General features: G+C 42.0%; 2 protein-coding genes across 4 annotated transcripts in view; both read left to right on the top strand.

Moving 5' to 3' along the window:
* The window catches only part of TCTN3 (tectonic family member 3), a 29,521-nt gene extending 21,374 nt beyond the window's left edge, over positions 1-8,147 (top strand). For both annotated transcript variants that reach the window (XM_019035346.4, XM_019035345.4), the window contains exon 14: positions 7,728-8,147. In XM_019035346.4, coding sequence (XP_018890891.3) covers positions 7,728-7,961 — 234 coding nt within the window. In that variant the 3' untranslated portion in view covers positions 7,962-8,147. The remainder of the gene's footprint in view (positions 1-7,727) is intronic.
* Positions 8,148-14,955: 6,808 nt separating this feature from the next.
* ALDH18A1 (aldehyde dehydrogenase 18 family member A1) overlaps positions 14,956-21,178 on the top strand; it is a 51,034-nt gene continuing 44,811 nt past the window's right edge. The window contains exons 1-2 of one of the 2 annotated variants that reach the window (XM_019035200.4): positions 14,956-15,267; positions 18,503-18,618. In XM_019035200.4, coding sequence (XP_018890745.3) covers positions 18,531-18,618 — 88 coding nt within the window. In that variant the 5' untranslated portion in view covers positions 14,956-15,267; positions 18,503-18,530. The remainder of the gene's footprint in view (positions 15,268-18,502; positions 18,619-21,178) is intronic. The other variant, XM_004049839.5, reaches the window with a different exon arrangement.

The raw sequence follows: 21,178 nt of genomic DNA, 5'->3' as shown, positions 1-21,178 counted from the left end.
TTCATAATCACTCAAAACTGGAAACAACCCGAATATCCATCTTGAGGAGAATGGGCAAATTATGATATATTCACACAATGGAATACTACTTAGCAGTAAAACAGAATGAATTACTGATACACAAAACAACATAGATGAACGTCAGAAACATTTATCTTTAGTGAAAGAAGCCAGACACACACACACACACAATAATAATAATTAATTTTTAATGATGAAAGTCAGAAAGTGGTTACTTCTGGGAAAGGGACACGAAGGAGCTCTGAAATGATGGACATACTCCAGACCTTGCTTTGGGTATTGGCTATAAAGCATATATAATTGGCAAAACTCATTGAACTAAATACTTAAAATGTATATATTTTATTGTTTATAAATTATACCTCAACAAAAATATTAAAACCAAACAAAAAAACATTTAAAAAAACATGAGAGACCAGGCACAGTGGCTCACGCCTGTAATCCCAGCACTTTGGGAGACCAAGGCGGGCGGATCACCTGAGATTGGGAGTTTGAGACCAGCCTGACCAACATGGTGAAACCGTGTCTCTACTAAAAAAAAATAACAAAAAATTAGCTGGGCGAGGTGGCACATGCCTGAGTCTGTAATATATGTGTCTGATAAAGTTCTTGTATATGTAAAATAAGGAACTCTTACAGCTCATTAATGAGTTACACACTTGTACCAAAGATGAATTTGTTCTAGTTGATAGTCTGAATGCAGCTACAAAAACACACCTAAAAGTTAGTATCCACAATTTTTTCTTTAATAGTTTTTATTTGTACTGATTTTACGTAGGGTATTAGCATATAATGGTTTAAAAATCGTGATCATACAGATGTAATGTATAGGGTGTACTTGTTATTACCAAAGCCTAACGTAACCTAATCCAAGCTCTTCATGTTGTTACGAAGTAAATCTTATTTTGGGACAAAGGATTTTATTGTACTGTAAATTGAATTGAAGCAAATAACCCCCCAAACTTTACAAAGTGTTAAAACAAAATTGCTGGTGGCAATTTCTTAAGTAAACATCATGAAATATAGCTTAAAGTAGAAATAAATTAAGTCAACCATACATAACAGAACTGGACCCACAGTAAATGAAGTGTGCTGACTGGGCTATGTATCTTTTGTCTGTCTTGATAAAAGAAATGAGGTGACCAGATTTTGAGGGAGTTATTTTTCCCCAGTGCTCTTCCTGTTGCACACACTAAATAAACAGTGAATTCTCTAATTTTGCCTATCTATAACTTTTAAAACACAAATGGAAAAATTTAGACTTGAGAATCAAAATAAAACACACTGAATATACTCAAAGAACCTTGTTCTTCATGTGATACTAAAACTCAAATTCTAAAATGGGTCAATAGGCTGGTGCAGTGGTGCACACCTGTAATCTCAGCACTTTGGCAGGCTGAGGTGGGAGGATCACTTGAGCCTAGGAATTCAAGACCAGCCCAGGCAACATAGTGAGACCCCATCTCTACAAAACATCAAAAAATTAGCTGGGCATGGTGGCAGGCACGTGTATTCCTAGCTACTCAGGAGGCTGAGGTGGGAGGATTGCTTGATTCTAAGAGGTCGAGGGTACAGTGAGCCGTGTTTGTACCACTGCACTCCAGCTTGGGTGACACAGTGAGACCCTGTTTCAAAAAATAAAATAGGCCAGGCATGATGGCTCATACTTGTAATTCCAGCATTTTGGGAGGCAGAGGCGGATGGATTGCCTGAGTCCAGGAATTTGAGACCAGCCTGGGTAACATGGCAAAACCCCATCTCTACTAAAAAAAAAAAAAAAATACAAAAAATTAGCTGTGCAAGGTGGCACACGCCTGAGCCTCAGCTACTTGGGAGGCTGAGGTGGGAGAATCACCTGAGCCAGAAGAGGTCAAGGCTGCAGTGAGCCAAGATTGTACCACTGCACTCCAGCCTGGGCAATCAGAGTGAGACCCTGTCTTAATAAATAAATAAAAATAAAATAAAGTAGGTCAATAACATTTGGTATTATCTGGTTACCTAGTAAGTGCAATGTAAGCTCCTTTTAATTGGAGTATCTACTAGGCTGCATTTACTCCAAACTTCTATACAATTATGGAGGCAATTTTAAAAATAAATGCAGAATAAACATTTCATTTGAAACATTTGTTAATAAATACATTAATTAAGCACAACCATTAAGATCCTAATTACCATGTGATGGGAAGGAAAAAGGGTCAAATAGATCTGTAACTGCTAACTCTTAAATAGCTGTGACATAGTTTCTACTTTGTGATTTATTAATCTCTTATTATGTTAGTTCCCTACCTCCAAAAAAAATCTCCACTCATTTGTTTAAAAAAAAAAATCTTTATTGAGTGCTTACTCTGTGCCAAGTACTATGCCTGGAACTAGTTATAGAGAGGTGAAGCAGATAGACATCATCCATGGAAGGTCTGAGACACCCCTGAGGTGAACAGTTCTAATCTGTGTAGAAATTCACCAGCAGATACTGAAGGCCTGAACTTGGGTGGGAGTTTGGAGGGCTTTGAGAAGTGACAGAATTCAGATTTAGAGATGCCACAGGTTAGACTTGGCTATGTATATGTGGAGGTTGAGGGGGAAGGAGTCAAGGATCCATGTGTTGTTATTTTGATAAATTCATACACTATGTGATGATCAAATCGGTATTTAGGATACCCATCACCTTGAACATTTGTCATTTCTTTGTGGTTGGGAACATTTAAAATCTGCTCTTCTAGCTATTTTGAAATACACAATATATTGTTATTAATACAGTCACCCTACTATGCTGTTGAACACTTACTTATCCTTGACTTACCTGTTTCACAGATAATGTATTGACTTTCTATTTTTGTAGGTCGGTTATTTTCCTCCTACCCCTCCCACTACTCTGCCAGTGTATTTGCATCAAATTATTAAATCAGTATTCAATGTTTCATCATGATGTTTATGTAAATATGCATGCTGCGGCAAGTATTCAATTTTTGTGGAACTTTTTATTTTTCTGAAATTAATAATTACCTATTTCACTCTTAGTTTTCTTTGAGCTAATAGCTAAGGCTTCTCACACTCTTCAACAGCTCTGTAAAATTTCTGTCAATGCAGTTTTTCAAACAGTTGAACTTGCCATATTATCTATCAGTTCCACATTTTCCTGCATATTTTCTTCATGGAGACCTCCATAACCCCATAACCTGATGTAGTGTGGACTAGTTGCTGCCCCGCAGTGGTCGTGGGACTTTCTTGTACTGCCATCTAGGGAATTATTCTTACTTGTCTTAGATTCACTGTTTACTGGACACTACTTCGTCCTTTTTCTTGGTTTATTCTCTTGTATTTATGGAGCTTAGAGTCTAATAATTTGGGGGGGGGAAGATGCATGTAAAGTATTTTTTTTCTTTAGTTCACATTGTCTGAAAATATCTTTATTCAATCATCATCATCCATCGTCATTATGCTTAAATGATCATTTGGTTAGATAGAACATTCTAGATTGAAAACTATTTTCACTCACAATTTTGAAGGCATTCTTTCATTGTCTTCTAGTTTCCAATATTGCTGTTCAGAAGCCATTTTAAGATCTTTTTATTCTTAATAGTCTGAAGTTTTCAAAAGTTTATGCCTTCAGTAGATCTTTTCTTCATTCATTATACCAAATTTTTTACTCTGAAACTCAGTTCTGAGAATTTTCTATTATTATTACATGATTAACAATTTCCTTCCCACTCTTTTCTCTGATAATCTTTTTTTTTTTTGGCACTCCTATTAATCTGTTAGGGTGTCGCTAGATTGAATCTCTATTTCTTTTTCTTTTCTCTCGTTGTCTATCTCCTTATCTTTTTGTTCTTCCTAAAAAAGATTCTCAACTTTATCTTTTAACTTTTTTACTGAATTTTTTATTTTGGCCATCAGATTTTTAATACCTAAGGTCTGTCTTATTCTGTTTCTTTTCATAATATCTTTTTTCATGTATCTCTGAAGATACTAACAACTTTGCATCTTCATCTTTCATTGTCTGTGTTTCCTCAGAGTTGTTTATTCTGTTCATTTGGTACAGTTTTTCTCTTTATTGTGAGAAACTTTCCGCATGTTTGTCAATCTTCAACTCTCAATCCAAAATAAGAGTAAGCTGTTAAGCTGACTGAAAGCTCTGTGATTGTGGGTGACACTGACTGACTTGTGGCCTTCACTGTGGAGCAGTTAGTATCTTTGTGTCTTTGCTGGAACTGTTAATTTTTTCCAGAGAAAACTCTCTAGTCTCCTGACTGAAGGGTATGGGTGTAAAACCATCTTCATCTAAAATGAAGTAAGCATTTTAGAGCTAAATTAGAGAAGGGATAATTCCCCATTTTTCGTTACATGCTTCACTCTGTCCTTCTTTATGCCCAATGTCCCTGAGTCCAGAATTTCTCTGGCTTAAGTGGTTTAGTCTCTTGTTGAGGGGGAGAAGGAATAGTTGCCTGATTGCATTGAAGGGATATCATTCAGTAATGATTTTCCATCTGCCCCTCATCCCTTCCTCTGTTACCTCCTGTCACTGAGTCTTTAGAGTTCCACAGAGAAAATCTGCTTGTGTCTAGTCTCTGAAAACTTTCAGGTTTGGCCTTCTTTCTCTCTGTTAAACCTTGCTGCCATCTGCTTTCTGTTTTTGCATATTATGATGTCTCCCCATTCCAGTGAACATGGAGTTTTTGTATCTGTTTCTTGTTGGATTGGAGTGGTTTTAAGATATAGAGGGAGAAGACATATCTTTATGCTGCTGTCTTCAAATCTAGTAGTAGCTCTTAATGAGCACATATTCTGGGTGACTCTGAAAGAACAACTCAGTTCGAACAATTTTTGTCATATGGGGTTTCTCAGCCACTGAAACACCACTAGAAAGATATTAATATATATACTTGAGCAGACATTGGCCTAAAGTTTGCCTTCTTGGGTTAATAGTTATATTAGAGTTCAATTCTGGGTATGGGATGACCTCAAGGATACAGAAATTCCCTGATTTGGGAGTTTGAGGAGGCTAATGATACTCTTTTTCCCTGCCTAAGTTTGAAACCAATTAAAAGGAGTCAGATAAAGATAATCAAATATCAGTTTTATTACTAATTAATGCTAGGTGGATATGATTTGGGTGTATAGCAGTGTTCAATACCACACTCTTCCATCATGAGACCACTATCCCAATTCCAACCACAGCTCCTTTGGGAATTCTCCTGGGACTGCTAGTGGGCAGTTTCAAATCTGCCCCCCTCCTAAAAGCTCTGAAATAACTTAGAATAACACATTGATTCAATCAACTTCTAGACGACACTGACCCATAGCTGAAAAATCATTCCCTATTCCGTTTCCCATCCCAAAGTATTTCTCACCATTTCAGCCAGTATAGGTCACCAGGCATTTTGCAGTGAGTTTACATAACAATATTAACATGCTTCAATAATGTCAGCTATAAAGATTTGCTCCAAAAATTGAATATATGTCCTCTCCCCATTATAAAATTCCTGAAGGAAAACTAAAGTCCTAATAGTAAATCCTTTTGTAAGTTTAAGTCAAAAGAAAGTTTATTATTTATTCATAGGTAATACGTTCTTATCCATTTTCTTTCTCTGATTAGTCTCAGCCAGTCTTCGATGCCTGGCTGGAGTTAGGAATCCCTCGGCAGCTTCAGCCCGGGCTGGCCATCCTTGTAATGTATGTGGTTCTTTCAGTGCCTCAGAAGTTATATTTATCCTATGCCAAGTCCCTCATGAGCCTCACTATGTTAAAAAAAAAAAAAAAAAAAAAAGGCTGGGCGTGGTGGCTCACACCTGTAATCCCAGCACTTTGGGAGGCCGAGGCGGGCGGATCACTAGGTCAGGAGATCGAGACCATCCTGGCTGACACTGTGAAATCCTGTCTCTACCAAAAATACAAAAAATTAGCCAGGTGTGATGGCGGGCACATGTAGTCCCAGTTACTCGGGAGGCTGAGGCAGGAGAATGGCGTGAACCTGGGAGGCAGAGCTTGCAGCGAGCCGAGATCGCGCCACTGCACTCCAGCCTGGGCGACAGAGCAAGACTCCATCTCAAAAAAAAAAAAAAAAAACTAAAGAATTAATTTGAATGCAAGATTAGCACAGGACTGAGTCAATACCCATTTAAAAACAAACTTTGGGAAGCTGAGGCAGGAGGCTCACTTGAGGCCAGGTGTTTGAGATCAGCCTGGGCAACATAGCAAGATTAACATGGAAATTTTCCTAGGACTATAAACAGCTATTTTGTTAAACTTGAAGATTTTCTTCATTCACCCTCCTTCATTCTGATGCACATATTATGCATCAGAGAGGGCAGTTTCAAATATACCCTCCTAAAGGCTCTGAAATGAGTTAGAATAGCACATTTATTAAATCAACTTATAGACAACACTAACAACTGCCTCTACAAAAAAAATAATAATAAAAATTAGCCAGGCCGGGCGCAGTGGCTCACACCTGTAATCCCAGCACTTTGGGAGGCCGAACTGGGCGGATCACTTGAGGTCAGGAGTTCGAGACCAGCCCAGCCAACATGGTGAAACCCCGTCTCTACTAAAAATACAAAAAAATTAGCTAGGCATGGTGATGGGTGCCTGTAATCCCAGCTACTCGGGAGGCTGAGGCATGAGAATCACTTGAACCCGGGAGGCAGAGGTTGCAGTGAGCCAAGATTGTGTCACTGCACTTCAGCCTGGGTGACAGAGTGAGACTCCATCTCACACACACACACACACAAAATTTAGCCAGGTGTGGTTGTGCACTCGTATAGTCTTAGCTACTCAGGAGGCTGAGGCAGGAGGATCACTTGAGCCCAGGAGGTCAAGGCTGCAGTGAGTGATGATTGCACCACTCCACTCCAGTCTGGGTGACAGAGCAAGACCCTGTCTCTAAAAACAAACAATCAAGTGACAGTCCCTAGGAGAGTTATTCCAGGCAAAATTATGTTCCCAGAGCTTGGTACTTACTGTTGCCAAAGACCACAGCAAATGCATAATATGTTCATCAGAGTGAAGGAGGGTGAAAGAAGAAAATCTTCAAGTTTAACAAAATAATTATTTACTGTCCAAAAATTATAATCAAAAGTTTGCTTGTTGAGCTGAGTCAAAACAAAGGGAATTCATTTTAGATAAACATGATTCCAGACATCATCAGGCTGCAGCCATATCTACCAAAGCTACATCTGTTAGGTCAGATACTTGAGTCAGTCTGACAAGATCCCTTCTTCTAGGAACATCTGTTTTATTTGGCATGAATTGGTGGGTGGTGGAAGGATCCTTCCAACCCTGAGAGTCTGTGAGTGACCTTTCTTTCTGCCATTGGAGAAGGAATAGAATTGCTACTACTACTTCTACTTGTACATATGTACTGTTTCAGAGCCTGGAGCCTTCTGATAGAGTAGAGCTGCTAAGCACCTAAGAGCAGCAGTTTTGCCATGTGGCCTCTCTGATATCAGGCAGCTCCCCAGCTAGGGGAAGCTAGAGTCAGGGTTTAGGTAGGTGTAACTGTTCAGTTCTGCTATCATTGACTATTGCTAAGATATTCATTTCCTTGTGTCTCACTGAAAGAGAACTACATAGGACCAATATGAGATAAAGGTATATCTTGCTTAGAATAATTCATTTCTCTCTTCAGGGAAAGTAATAATAACAGCCAAGTTAGAGTGCTATATGAATGGGTACCAAGCGCTGACCTGTCATTGACTTTCTTCCCGTAGGATTCTCAGCAAGTTACAGAAGTATCTTTGACAACTCTTGTGAACTTTGTGGACATTACCCAGAAGCCAGAGCCTCCAAGGGGCCAACCCAAAATGGACTGGAAATTGCCATTTGACTTCTTTCCCTTCAAAGTGGCATTCAGCAGAGGAGTATTCTCTCAAAAATGCTCAGTCTCTCCCATCCTTTTCCTGTGCCTCTTACTACTTGGAGTTCTCAACCTAGAGACTACGTGAAGAAAAGAAAATAATCAGATTTCAGTTTTCCCTATGGGAAACTCTGAGGCAGCCACTTATCTTGGCTAAATAGATCCTCACCTGCTCATGACCAGAGAGCATTTAGGATAATAGAGGACCTAACTGAAGGAATCCTTGTATATGAAAGGAGTTATTTTAGAAAAGCAATAAAAATATTTTATTCATCATAGGTCTCTGCTTTGGGCTCTGCAGGCCACCAGATACACATGAGGCCCCTACTTCTCAAGCTGGGAAGGCCAAGAGCCTTCCTTCAGCCTTTCTGGTTATGTTACACCTAGCTGAATGTTTACAGGGTCTGGATCCATCAGCCCTCAGGCACAGTTGGGCCAAGCAGAAAGAGAGAAACACTTCTGCTGTCACCTTGAGTGAACTCAGGAATAGCTTCCCTCTGGACTGTAGAGGAGCTAACTGTTTGGAACAGAAAACTGCTGGCTGTTGATTTTGTCTGGTTCCTTTGCCAACATCTGGGCACACCCTTTGCCCAGACACGAGTGGGGAAAGCAGTTCTTTTTCCTCAGTTTCCAAAGTAAATGGGGAATCCCATCTTTCTTTTCTACTAGCAAATGACCCTACCATTTATTTCTGCCTTTTTCTTCCGTTCATTGTGAGGAAAAATAAAACTGGTTGAGAGCTTTGTTGTACTAATTCCAGCAGCATGGTAGAAGGCAGCTGACCTGTGGTCTGCCTCCTGATTATGCTTCTATGTGTGTGAGGTTTGGGGAAAAAAAGTCCGGGTAGAGTGGCTCATTCCTGTAATCCCAGCACTTTGGGAGGCTGAGGCAAGAGGATTGCTTGAAGTCAGGAGTTCGAGACCAGCCTGAGCAATGTAGCAAGACTCCATCTCTACAAAAAATGAAAAGCTGGCCGGGCACAGTGGCTCACACCTGTAATCCCAGCACTTTGGGAGGTCAAGGTGGATGGAGCATGAGGTCAGGAGTTCAACACCAGCCTGGCCAACATGGTGAAACCCCATCTCTAATAAAAATACAAAAATTAGCCAGGTATGGTGGTGGGTGCCTGTAATCCCAGCTACTCAGGAAGCTGAGGCAGGAGAATCGCTTGAACCAGGGAGGCAGAGGTTGCAGTGAGCCGAGACTGCACCATTGCACTTCAGCTTGGGCAACAAGAGCGAAACTCCGTCTAAAAAAAAGAAAAGCTTAGCCAGGCATGGTGGCACACACTTGTGGTCCCAGCTACTCAGGAAGCTGAGGTGGGAGGATCACTTGAGCCCAGGGAGTCAAGGCTGCAGGAAGCCGTGATCATGCCACTGTACTCCAGCCTGGGCAACAGAGCAAGACTGTCTCAAAAAAAGGGTGGGGGGTATGCAGGGAGGGATGAAACTTTCATAAATACACCATAGCATTTAAATCAGGGGACTTGGATTCTTTTCCTTGGAGATATACTCTGAAGACCCCAGTATTGTGACTGATATTAGTGAGTTCAGCATAAAATTATTTTTTTTTAGCACCAGGCAGTGGCAGCTTACAAAGGGCCTTGCCTGCCCTGCCAATTCAGAGATTCTGGCTTGCAGAGAAAACAAGGTAATTTCCTATTATTCTTGGGCGGGTAGGAATTGGTTGGGAACTATGATAGAAAACATTAAAAGGTTTAGGCCTGGAGCAGAATTATGCTAGCCTTGTAATTAAGGCAAATTTTTGGTGGACGATATCAAATGTACTTGTTTTAAACTTTAAATCCATTTTACAAAGAATTGAATCTAAAGAATAGAATGTACTAGAACAACTTCAGTGAAACTCTGAAATGTGGAATTGTAAAGTGCAGCTCCTCAGTGACCCAACAACTCAGTGGGGGAAGATTGACGTAACACAGGAGACTACATTTGTTCAGAAAAGCAAACAATCAGTGTGGCCTAGACTAGTGAGGGGCAAGTTTGGAACTAACATGGCAGGATGTAGAGGATTGGGAGAGTGAGTGGGAGGGAGGTGATCCCAGGAGCCTAGAACAACCCTCATGAAGGCCCAGGGTTTTTCATGGGCAGGAGGGTTCAGGGCCTGAAGTGACTGTAGTAGAAACACTGAATGGGCCAAACAGCCAAGATAAGCAGGATGGCAGCTCCTTTTGTGGGGACTTGAAAGTCAGACAGAATTGGGAGATAGTTTGGTTTTCTTCACAGCATATTAATGCTCTGAAATTAAAATTGCCTTTTAACACAGCATATACTTAGTTATAATCCTGCTTCATGAGAAGAAAATGCTCATTTGTAAAGTCATCTCTGACTGGTTTATCATTTTGCCCTTTTCCAAAACACTTGGAAAGTAACCAGTTTCCCCGAAAGAAAAGGCAAAGTTTTGAGCAGTTGTTATTAAATTAGAGGAGGTGCTTCTGTACAAGGGGAAGTCGGTAGCTGGGAAGCTGATAGCACAGATCCCACCATAGTCCATTTCATAGACATTTAATTCAGTAACCCTGCCTCCGAGGAGACCTGTAGTAAAACTGACCACAAAGCTAATGGAATATTTAAGTTTGGGCTTCTTAAAGGAAAAAATATGTGACAACTCATCCTCATCTATGGGGCAGCAGACATCCAGTCCACTGCTGACAGACTACCTGCCCCTTTCAGAATCCGGTCTCTCTTACTCCCTGATTCAGATCCTTAGCCTCATTCCGAAGTGCTTTGAGACCATTCTGTGCCTTTAGACAAATTATATGTCAAGTATAATTCACATACCATAAAATTCATCCTCTTAAAGTGTACAATTCAGTGGTTTTAAATGTATTCACAGAGTTACACAACCATCACCAGAACATTTGCAGTCCCAGCTATTTGTGAGATGGAAGTAGGAAGATCGCTTGAGCCCAGGAGGTTGAGGCTGCAGTGAACCATGATCATGCCACTGCACTCCAGCCTGGGTAACAGAGTGAGACCCTGTTTCAAAAACAAACAAACAAACAAACAAACAAAAAACTCAACTTCTTGTGTATTGTATGTAATACTCTATGAGTAACTTCCCTTTTTTATCATTGTATTTGTTTGTTCAGTATTCTGGGTCTTTTAAAGCAGTGGTTCCCAAAGGTTAGTCACAAAGTAATCTTTTAGGGTGCTTTATAAAAATACTGATTCCTGGGCCCTACTCCTAGAGATTCTGAATCACTGGTGGAAGAGGCAGATCTAGGAAGTGGGGACTCCAAGATCTGTATTTTGTAAAGTTTTCTAGGTGCTTCTGATGTGCAGCTTGGTTTGTGAAACTATGTGATGTTGCATAGTGTGGCTGAAACTGGTTTCATTTAAGGGTCCCATCATTGCCAACTCCTGAATATGTCCACTATTTCTCTGAGAATTCCAACTGCTCAGAACTTTGCTTAAGGAGGGGAGGGGACAGCCTCCGTCTTTCCATTACATGCATGACTGGACCAAGAATGGAGTCCTGAACCAGTCTAGGCCAGTACAATTTTCTCTCCCAGGAACTTGGAATTTAGACCAAGATTTGAAATGAGTCACGAGTGGGTACTAACTGGAAAGATTTTTTAGAGCTAGGGAAGCCATTTTCCACCAAATGTTCACTAATGGAGACTATATCTTAAAGGAAAAGTGGAGAAAAGGAAACAGATGGGCAAAGAAAAGTGTCAGAAAGAGACTTAGAGATAGAGAACCATCTTGATTACTTACTTTCCAGTTTTCTTGTCCCTGCCCCTTGTGAGACCCAATTTTACCTCCTGCCTTTGGAGACTATAAGTTACTGCTTCTAGTAAATTGTCTTGTTTGAATGAGTTTCTGTTTTTACAATTAAATAACTTGAGATGAAGGTAAGTTAAGCCTAAAACAATTTAGATGGCATCTAAAGAAGCACTTCTCAATCCTGCATTCTTATAGACCAATACTAAATGTCCCACTTCCTATGTGACTGTCTGGTCATGTCCAGCCTTATTTCTAATTGCTGAGACAAAAGTTAAACCCCTCCAGTCAAAAAAAGAATCAGTCTTTTTATCATACACAGGAAAAATATCATAGCTGAATTACTTCCTTGACTTCTATGGAGGGAAAAACTAGCTCATATGTCCGGAATTTAATTTTTCCTAATCCATAGTTACATATCCCACTACTTTCTCCTTATTGATGGAATAGAATATTAGTAATAAAATAGTAATAAAAATAAGAGTGATAAATAAAATAGAAAATGTCTGTACAATGTTAAAGGATTTTCATTTTTTATACTCTTCACAACCCTATGGGATAGACAAGGATGGTGTCATTATCCCAATTTCTTAATTTGAGAAAACTAAACCAAAAGTAGTTCATTTTATTTATTTATCGAATATCTATTGAATATTTCTTATGTTCCATGAATATACTTCCCTGTTCTCAGGAGCTTATCTTTTAGCAGGGAAGGCAGATAAGCTATTACCATAAGGTAATCTGTGAGTTAAGAGAAGAACCAGAACAGGCCTTCTAAAGTGAAGGCCCCTGTCCCTTGGCTCTAGCTATACCCACAGTCATCTAATTCATTCTAAGTACGTGATGAGAATCTTAAAAGATGAGGTACCAGATATAACTTACTTGAGGGAAATTTAATTTCTTTTGTTTTTTTCTACCCTACTGCAAATTCAAAATGCTCCACATTTAACACATTTCGTATTCTCATTCCTCACGCAAAAGAACTGTTGTTCCCCATTCACAGTTCCACATGGCTGGGGAGGTCTCAGGAAACTTACAATCATGGTGGAAGGGGAAGAGGCACGTCTTACATGGCAGCAGGCGTGAGAGAGCAAACCAGTGAAGGGGGAAGAGTTCCTTATAAAACCATCAGATCTCATGAGAACTCACCTCATAGATTTCCTGATTCATGGTATTGCAGCACCATCAGATTCCCAAGCACTGCTCTTCTCTCACTCTCCCACTTTGAATAAGTGCTGTCAGCTCTCCCTCCTTTTTGTTCCCCATTCCTCTGCTGGAGCCTTTTTTGGGCCACCATTTCTTACCTGGGCCTTTGCAATAGGCTAACCAACATTCCAGCTCTAGGCCTCTTTACTGATTTCTGGCACAAAAATCGGATCATACCATTCCAGCACTTAAAAAGTCATGTTTCTCTGTTTTTAAGGATTATAAAATTCAAAATCTTTAGCATACCACAAAAAACCCTTTGTAAGTTTAGGATACCAGCCAGACCCCTCTCCTGTCATGTCCTACTGCAAGTAGCCTCTTTTCATGGGGTGTCTCACACCTCTGCATATATCATTCCCTTATTCCCTCTTCCTCATATGATCCTGTACTCCTATCCTCTTTTAGGTAAACTCCTTACTTCTAGTGCTTCAAAGCACAATTTGAATATCAACTCTTTTTAAAGCCATTGTATTAGTCTGTTTTCACACTGTTACAAAGACATACCCAAGACTGGGTAATTTATAAAGAAAAGAGATTTAGATGATTCACAGTTCCACACGGCTGGGGAGGTTTCAGGAAACTTACAATCATGGTGGAAGGGGAAGAGGCAAGTCTTACATGGTGGCAGGCAGGAGAAAGCAAACCAGTGAAGGGGGAAGAGTCCCTTATAAAACCACCAGATCTCATAAGAACTCACTATCACGAGAACAGCATGGGGAAAACAGTCCCATGATCCAATCACCTCCCATCAGGTCCCACCCTCCATAGGTGGGGATTATGGGAATTACAATTCAAGGTGAGATTTGGGTGGGGACACAAAGTCAAACCATTTCAGCCATCCCTGAATGTCTGGCCATCCCATTCTTTAGTATTTATCACATGGTATTGTAATTATTTGCTCATATATCTCTCTCTTCCATAAGGCTGTGAACTCAACTATGTCTTCTTCCACACCCAGGGAATGCTTGGCTGTCTCAGTCCATTTTGTGCTACTAAAACACAATAACACAGACTGGATAATTTTTAAATAATAGAAATTTATTTCTCACAGTTCTAGAGGCTAGGAAGTCCAAGATCAAGGTGCCAGCATCTGGTGAGGGCTTTCTTGCTGTATCCTCACATGGTGGAAGGGCAGAACAGAAGAGAACACCCACCTCCACAAACCTTTTGATAGCAGCATTAATCTATTCATGAGGGTCACTCTATTCATAAAGGTGGAGCACTCTTGACCCAAATACCTCCCATTAGGCCCCACCTCCCAATATTCTTGCATTGGGAATTAAGTTTCCAACATATGAATTTTGGGGGACATATTCAGACCATAGCAGTAGCCAGTGTTTAATAAACAAGAAAATGAATAAATAGGCTTAGTAGTGTTATCAGGGACAACAGAAGGGCATGATGCCTTTCTGTGCCCAACCTCCTATCAAGTGCTGCCCTCCCACCACCCAGCACTACGTGCCTATGCAGGAATGTGTCCTTTGAGCAAAATACAGCAAGGAAAGAGGGAGAAAAATCTGTGTTTTCACTTTTTTTCTTTTTCTTTTTAAGAGGTGGGGTCTTGCTGTGTTGTCCAGGCTGGATTTGAACTCCTGGGCTCAGGTGGTTCTCCTGCCTCCACCTACGAGTAGCTGGGACTACAGGCACACACCACAATGCCAGGTTTTTGTGGTCTCTCTTTAAAGGTGAGTCTGCATTCACCTTTGGAATAGTTCTAGTTGTCAGAGATTGAATATCCTATTTGAAAATGCAATATTCTTACAACTGCCTTTGATGAAAGGGAGTTGAGATGGGACCATTGGGGAAACCTCCAGATGACTAGGGGGCAAGTAATTTGATTGCAGTGCCAAAATGCTTCCATTTAAGGAGCCAAAGTTTGCAAATGTGTGTAAACTGATCCAGTCTATTCCCAGGATGTGCCTGGAGTAACTAACATATGTAAGTTGATCCAACCTATTTCCGAGGTGTGCCTGGGATATAAATGGTTAACATTGACAAACACACCTTATGAAATCTACCAGCAGCTGAGGGTGCCAGGTACCTCTTCTACCTCCCTGGAAGGCCCAGTGGGGCGGCGTTTCGAAGCTGTCTTCGCCCCTGTCCCCGGCCCCTGTCCCCTCCCGGGACGTGGGCGTTCCCCCTGAACTCGAGTCCCGCCTCTTCCAGGCTGCCGGGGCCTGGTGGGCTGGCCCGCCACGTGGAGCGCTGGCCTGATTCTCGAAAGGGGCCTACGCCATTGCCGCGCCGCAGCTCCAGGACAGGCCCTCGCCCCACGTCAACAGCGTAGGGCCGGCTGCCCAGGTTTACTCTTACGCCACTGACGTAACGTCATCGTGCGGGACGTGGACGGAAGAAAAAAGAGAGTGAGCGAGCGCCGGAATCAGCCCGGCGTGGAGTGCGGACCCGCGGTAGTGCCAGGCGGCGAAGGCGGCGGTGGTGAGGAAGGTACGCGGCGAGCGGCGGGCGGCGGGGATGGCTAGGTGCCCGCGTCTCTGCGGAAGCTGTTGCGCGCCCAGGCTCAAGCGCGAGGGGCGTGAGCGCCGGGCCGCTGGAGCGGGGACGCTGCCGGAGCAGGTGCCGGGGCCCGGGGATCTGGCCCATGGGTAGGTGTGGGCCTCGGCCGAGGGATGGCGGCTGCATCGGGCCGCCCAGGGCGCGCTGCAAGACCGTGGCGCGCTCCCATATGCCGGTGCGCGGCGGCCCCGGGATCTACGGATGGCTACGGGCCCTGACCTCCCCGGCCTCCCCTGGGTACACCATGTGAGGAACTGGGCCAAGTGGAGACTTCAGGCATCCGCGGGCCCCTTCTTTCCAAGAGTATGGAGCCTGCACTGGTGGATGGCGTGGGTGGCGGTGGTGGCAGCGCCGGGATGCCGCGGGTTTTAGCTGGCCGCACGCCGACTCTCAGGGGCCTGGGTCCCTAGTTCCCCGCGGCGCTCCAGGCGTTCGTCATCCCCTCCTCAAAGCCAGACTCCCTTTGCAGTATGGCATTCTCTGTATGCTGGGGTCTTCCTGTTACAGGAGGACGCACCTACATACCCCACCTCATCCTTCCCCCATCATTGTCCCCTGCCCTCTGAGGTGGTGAGGCCCATCGGATCTTTGTATTTAAGTGGTGAGCCATATACCGAGCATGTGTTTGTGGGTGAACCATGCTGGGACTGAGGTTCACTTCTCTGTTCAAATCAGTTAGATAAGGGCTTTCTGTTTAGTCTGTAAAGAGATACTTGAGAAATGTCTTGAGTCAAAACGTGAAAACTTTCTTCAACTGATGATATGGAGTCTAAACACACACACAGAGTCTAGACACCGTCACACGGATCTAGACACGAGTCTAGATACACACACACACACACACACACTCACACTCTCTTTGCTCCTTGGGATCAACTGTGTGCTTCTCGAGGGCGTAATACACTCCGGCAGGGTGAGCTATCCATTGCAGTGACAGAGTAGATGTAACCTCCGAGGTCAGTCAGAGATGGTGGTACAGGGAAGAGGTCAGGAGGCTTGGTTTCTACGTCAGTCTTCAATCTCTATTTCAGTGACCGTAAGTGTTCAGAGCTTTCAATGACTCTTGGTTAATAGAGAGGTAAACAGTCAGTCAATATATGTGTGTGATTGTATCTAATAGTGAATATTCGTTGAATTCTTTGTTCCCGTGATGGGTCTTGAAGGAAATTAAGGAAAAAATAATTGTAAGGCATCATTAGTGCCTAAAAGACAAAAGGAGGAAAACTGACATTTACTGACCATTTGTTGTACCCAAGCACTTTCCACGCATTATCTCTTTTAATTCTCACTATAATTTCATGAGGTCCATAGTGTTAGTATCCCTGATTTATAAGTGAGGAAACAGAGGCTTAGAAAAATTGGGTAACTCTTACATATGTAACTAACCTGCACATTGTGCACATGTACCCTAAAACTTAAAGTATAATAATAATAATAAAAAAAGAAAAATTGGGTAACTCTCCACAAGACACACAGCAAGTGCAGAGCTCGAACCCAAATCTGACCAATTTCAAAGGCCTTGTTCCTCATCGTTTTTGCCATATTGTCAATGGAAAGTTTGTAATCCAGATGGGAAAAGCAGTAGTCATGAGCTATTTAAAAGCTAACCTATGGAATTATATCCAGCTGTGAAGACTAGCCTTGCTGGGGAAGGTTTCTTAGGGAGGTGGAACTGGAATTTGATTGTTTTACCCTTTGGCTCTTCTGTAGTTATTTTGGAGAATTCACAAGTAAATAATTGTTTAGCAGCCATTATTGAAGGAATTTATATAAGCAGCAAACTTAGATCACGTGCTAAAATCATACTTCAGTGTTATGAAAAAATTGAAATAACAAAGATCAATTAATACTTTCTGTTGCCTACTAGATGCCATATGTTTTAGAACAGCTGTATCCTGCCATTCTCTTCTCTGTCCCATTTCGGTGCCTTTGTGCAGTATAAATTGTAAAGCAATAACACCATTCCTAATTTTTCTTCACTATGGGGCTAAATGCTAGTCTTCTGAGGCACATTTAAGAGGGCTGGGATATATCCACCAATCCATGGAACAAAAGTTAAAAGGAGGCCCACAAACAAAGAAAGTGAAGTGTTTTTCTTACCTTGTGAAAATAGCAGTGTCTCTGTAGCATAAAAAGAGCTACAATATTGGGAGGCCGAGGTGAGTGGATCACAAGGTCAGGAGATCGAGACCATCCTGGCCAACATGGTGAAACCCCGTCTCTACTAAAATACAAAAAATTAGCCAGGCATGGTAGTGCGTGCCTGTAGTCCCAGCTACTCAGGAGGCTGAGGCAGGGGAATCGCTTGAACCCGGGAGACAGAGGTTGCAGTGAGCCGAGATCGCTCCACTGTACTCCAGCCTGGCAACAGAGCAAGACTCCATCTTAAAAAAAAAAAAAAAAAGCTACAATAATGAATGGCTTGTTCTCCCTGTACATATAGGAAGAAGTTCCCTACTTTTTTGTGAAATAAACTATTCTTTGTCTAAAGTCTCAAATTTGACCCAGGGTGAGGAAATGCCCATAACTGCCTTATGTTCTCAACCGAGATTTGTAGCCATATTCTCTTCCTCCACAGGATTAAGATGTTAGCCAGTTGTAGGCATTGCCACTGCCTTCCAGGGGTACAAGAGTTATTTTGTAATCCTGTGGGCATCAGGAAGAAAGACATGGCAGCAGCCTCTGGCCTTTCCTCTTGCTTTTCATGGCTGGCTGGCAAGGATCAAGCTGACATTTCAAATAGGTGCATTTCCTGGTTCTGTTGGGAGATGTTAGCAGAAAGGTGGACATGATTGCTTTAGGATGTTGGATCTGTTACAGGAATTATATGAAGATTTAGTATTAACACATAAGCATTGCACCTGAAAGATTGTTTTTTAAATTTGGAAGATACCAAAAAGAGCAGGTGTCTTTTGTGTCTCAAAATATTCCTAACCCTGCATTATTATTTGCTTACATAAAAACTAAGATGGTTGAGGCCTAGAAAGGAGCCAATTACTTTTTCTCTCTTTTCTATAATATAGAGGAGGTGGGAGTTTCCCTAATACAGAGGAGTTTGGAGCAGGAGAGTCAGATTTTTACTCCGAGGGTAAGGGGAAGTAGAGGGAAATAAAATGAATTGTCCAGTATTTTTCCTTACTCACTTTTTAAAAAATGTATTCTGCAGATACTTTGGTCAGTGACCACATCGCAGCATGTTGAGTCAAGTTTACCGCTGTGGGTTCCAGCCCTTCAACCAACATCGCCTGCCCTGGGTCAAGTGTACAACCGTCATCAGATCTCGTATGTACCATAGAAAACTTATGAGTATGTGGGAAGTTTGATAGTCAAAGTATGTTTCAACAAGGTTTTCAAAGAGAAAAAAGATGTTTGTTTGTTTGGAGACAGGGTCTCATTTTGTCACCCAGGCTGGATTGCAGTGGCACAAACATAGCTCCATACAGTCCAGACCTCTTGGACTCAAGCAATCCTCCTGCCTCAGCCCACCAAGTACTTGGGACTACAGGCACACACCACCACGCTGACTCTAACTTTTCTATTTTTTGTCCAGATGCGATTTTGCCGTGTTGCCCAGGCTGGTCTTGAACTCTTGAGATCAAACAATCTGCCTGCCTTGGCGTCCCAAAGTGCTGGGATTACAGGCGTGAGCCATCGTGCCCAGCCAAGAAAAAAGGTTTAAAAGAGAGAGAGAGAAAAAAAAGATGTAATTTGGCAGAATTGGACAAAATTCTGCCAAATAGCAAGGAGGCAAAGAGGTAGTCTCCTGGTGAAATGTTCTCAGTGTTTGTGTCAATAAAGTTGACCCCCAAATAAATTTTTACATGCTTTTTTTTTTTTTCTTGAGTCTCACTGTGTCTCCCAGGCTGGAGTGCAGTGGTGTAATCTCAGCTCACTGCAACCTCTGCTTCCCAGGTTCAAGCGATTCTCCTGCCTCAGCCTCCCAATTAGCTGGGATTACAGGTGTGCATCACCACACCCAGCTAATTTTGTATTTTTAGTAGAAATAGGGTTTTGCCATGTTGGCCAGGCTGGTCTCAAACTCCTGACCTCAGGTGATCTGCCTGCCTTGGCCTCCCTCCCAAAGTGTTGGGATTACAGGCGTTAGCCACTGTGCCCGGCCCCATGCTATTTTTGTTCATTACTCTTTTTTTGTAATTAAGTTTTAGATTTTGAGCTAATTATAAATTCACTTGCAATTTTAAGAAATAGTACAAAAAGGTCCCTTATACCCTTTACCCAATTTCACCCAGTATCTGAACCAAGGTATTGACATTGATACTATCAAGATACAGAACATTTCAATCACCACAGGATTTTTTATTTCTCTTTAACAGCCACTGTCCTCTTCCCTGTTACTAACCCCTGGCCAACATTAATCTGGTCTACATTTTTATAATTTTGTCCTTATAAAAATGTTATATAAATGGAATCATCCAGTATGTGACCTTTTGGGATTCTGTTTTCTTCAGCATAATTCTCTGGAGATTCATTCAAGTTGCTGTGTGTATCAGTTAGTTCCTTTTTATTACTGAGAAGTATTTAATGCTATGAGTATATCACAGTTAGTGTAACCATTCACCCATTAAAGGACATCTGGGTTGCTCTCATTTTTTGGCTGTTACGAATAAGGCTGGTATGAACATTGACGTACAGGATTTTGTGTGAACATAGTTTTCATTTCTGTGGGATAAATGCCTAAGAGTGTAGTTGTTGGGTCAGATTGTAGCTACATGTTTAGTTTTTTACATAGTTTGAATGTATGTCCCTACCAAATCTCATATTGAATTGTAATCCCCAGTGTTGGAGGTGGGGCCTGTGGGAGGTGTTTGAGTCATGGGGGTGAATCCCTCATGCTTTGATGCTGTCCTTGAGATAGTGAGTGACTTCTCACAAGATCTGGTTAAGTGTGTGACACCACCCCCTCACTCTCTCTTCTTGTTCCCTCTCTCGCTATTGGAGATGCCTGCTTCCCCTTTGCCTTCTGCCATGATTATAAGCTTCCTGAGGCCTCACCAGATGCTGAGCAGATGCCAGCACCATGCTTCCTGTACAGCCCACAGAACTATGAGCCAGTTAAACCTCTTTTCTTTATAAATTACCTAGCCTCAGGTATTTCTTTACAGCAATGCAAGAATGGCCTAACACAGTTTTATAAGAAACTGTCAAACTGTCTTTGCAGAGTGACAGTACCATTTTACATTCCTACTAGCACTGTATGAGTGATGCACTTTCTCTGCATCTTTACTGTCATTTGATGTGGTCACTCTTTTTTATTTTAGCCATTTTGATAGGTATGTAGTGATAATCACATTGTGGCTTTAATGTGCCTTTCCCTAATAGCTAATGATATTGAACATCTTTTCATGTGTTTATATCCTCTTCAGTGAAATGTTAGTTCATGTCTTTAGCTCATTCTTTTTGTTTTTTTTTGTTTTTTGAGATGGAGTCTTGCCCTGTCACCCAGGCTGGAGTGTAGTGGCGCAATCTCAGCTCACTGCAACCTCTGCCTCCCGGGTTCAAGCGATTCTCCTGCCTCAGTTCCTGAGTAGCTGGGATTACAGGTGCCCACGACCATGCCCAGCTAGTTTTTGTATTTTTAGTAGAAACAGGGTTTTACCATGTTGGCCAGGCTGGTGTCAAACTCCTGACCTCAAGTGATCCCCCCACCTCAGCCTCCCAAAGTCCTGAGGCATGAGCCTCCACACCTAGCCTTCAGCTCAGTTTGAATTGGAAAGTTGTTTTTTTTTTTAAACTATTGAATTTTGAGAATTCTCTATATCTTCCTGTCTTAGTCAATTTTTATTGCTATAAAGGAATATCTGAGGCTGGGTAATGTATAAAG

This window comes from Gorilla gorilla, chromosome 8 (genome assembly GCF_029281585.2).
Source record: "Gorilla gorilla gorilla isolate KB3781 chromosome 8, NHGRI_mGorGor1-v2.1_pri, whole genome shotgun sequence".
In the NCBI taxonomy this organism is placed as follows: Eukaryota; Metazoa; Chordata; class Mammalia; order Primates; family Hominidae; genus Gorilla; species Gorilla gorilla.
This window is presented reverse-complemented; position numbering and strand designations above follow the sequence as displayed.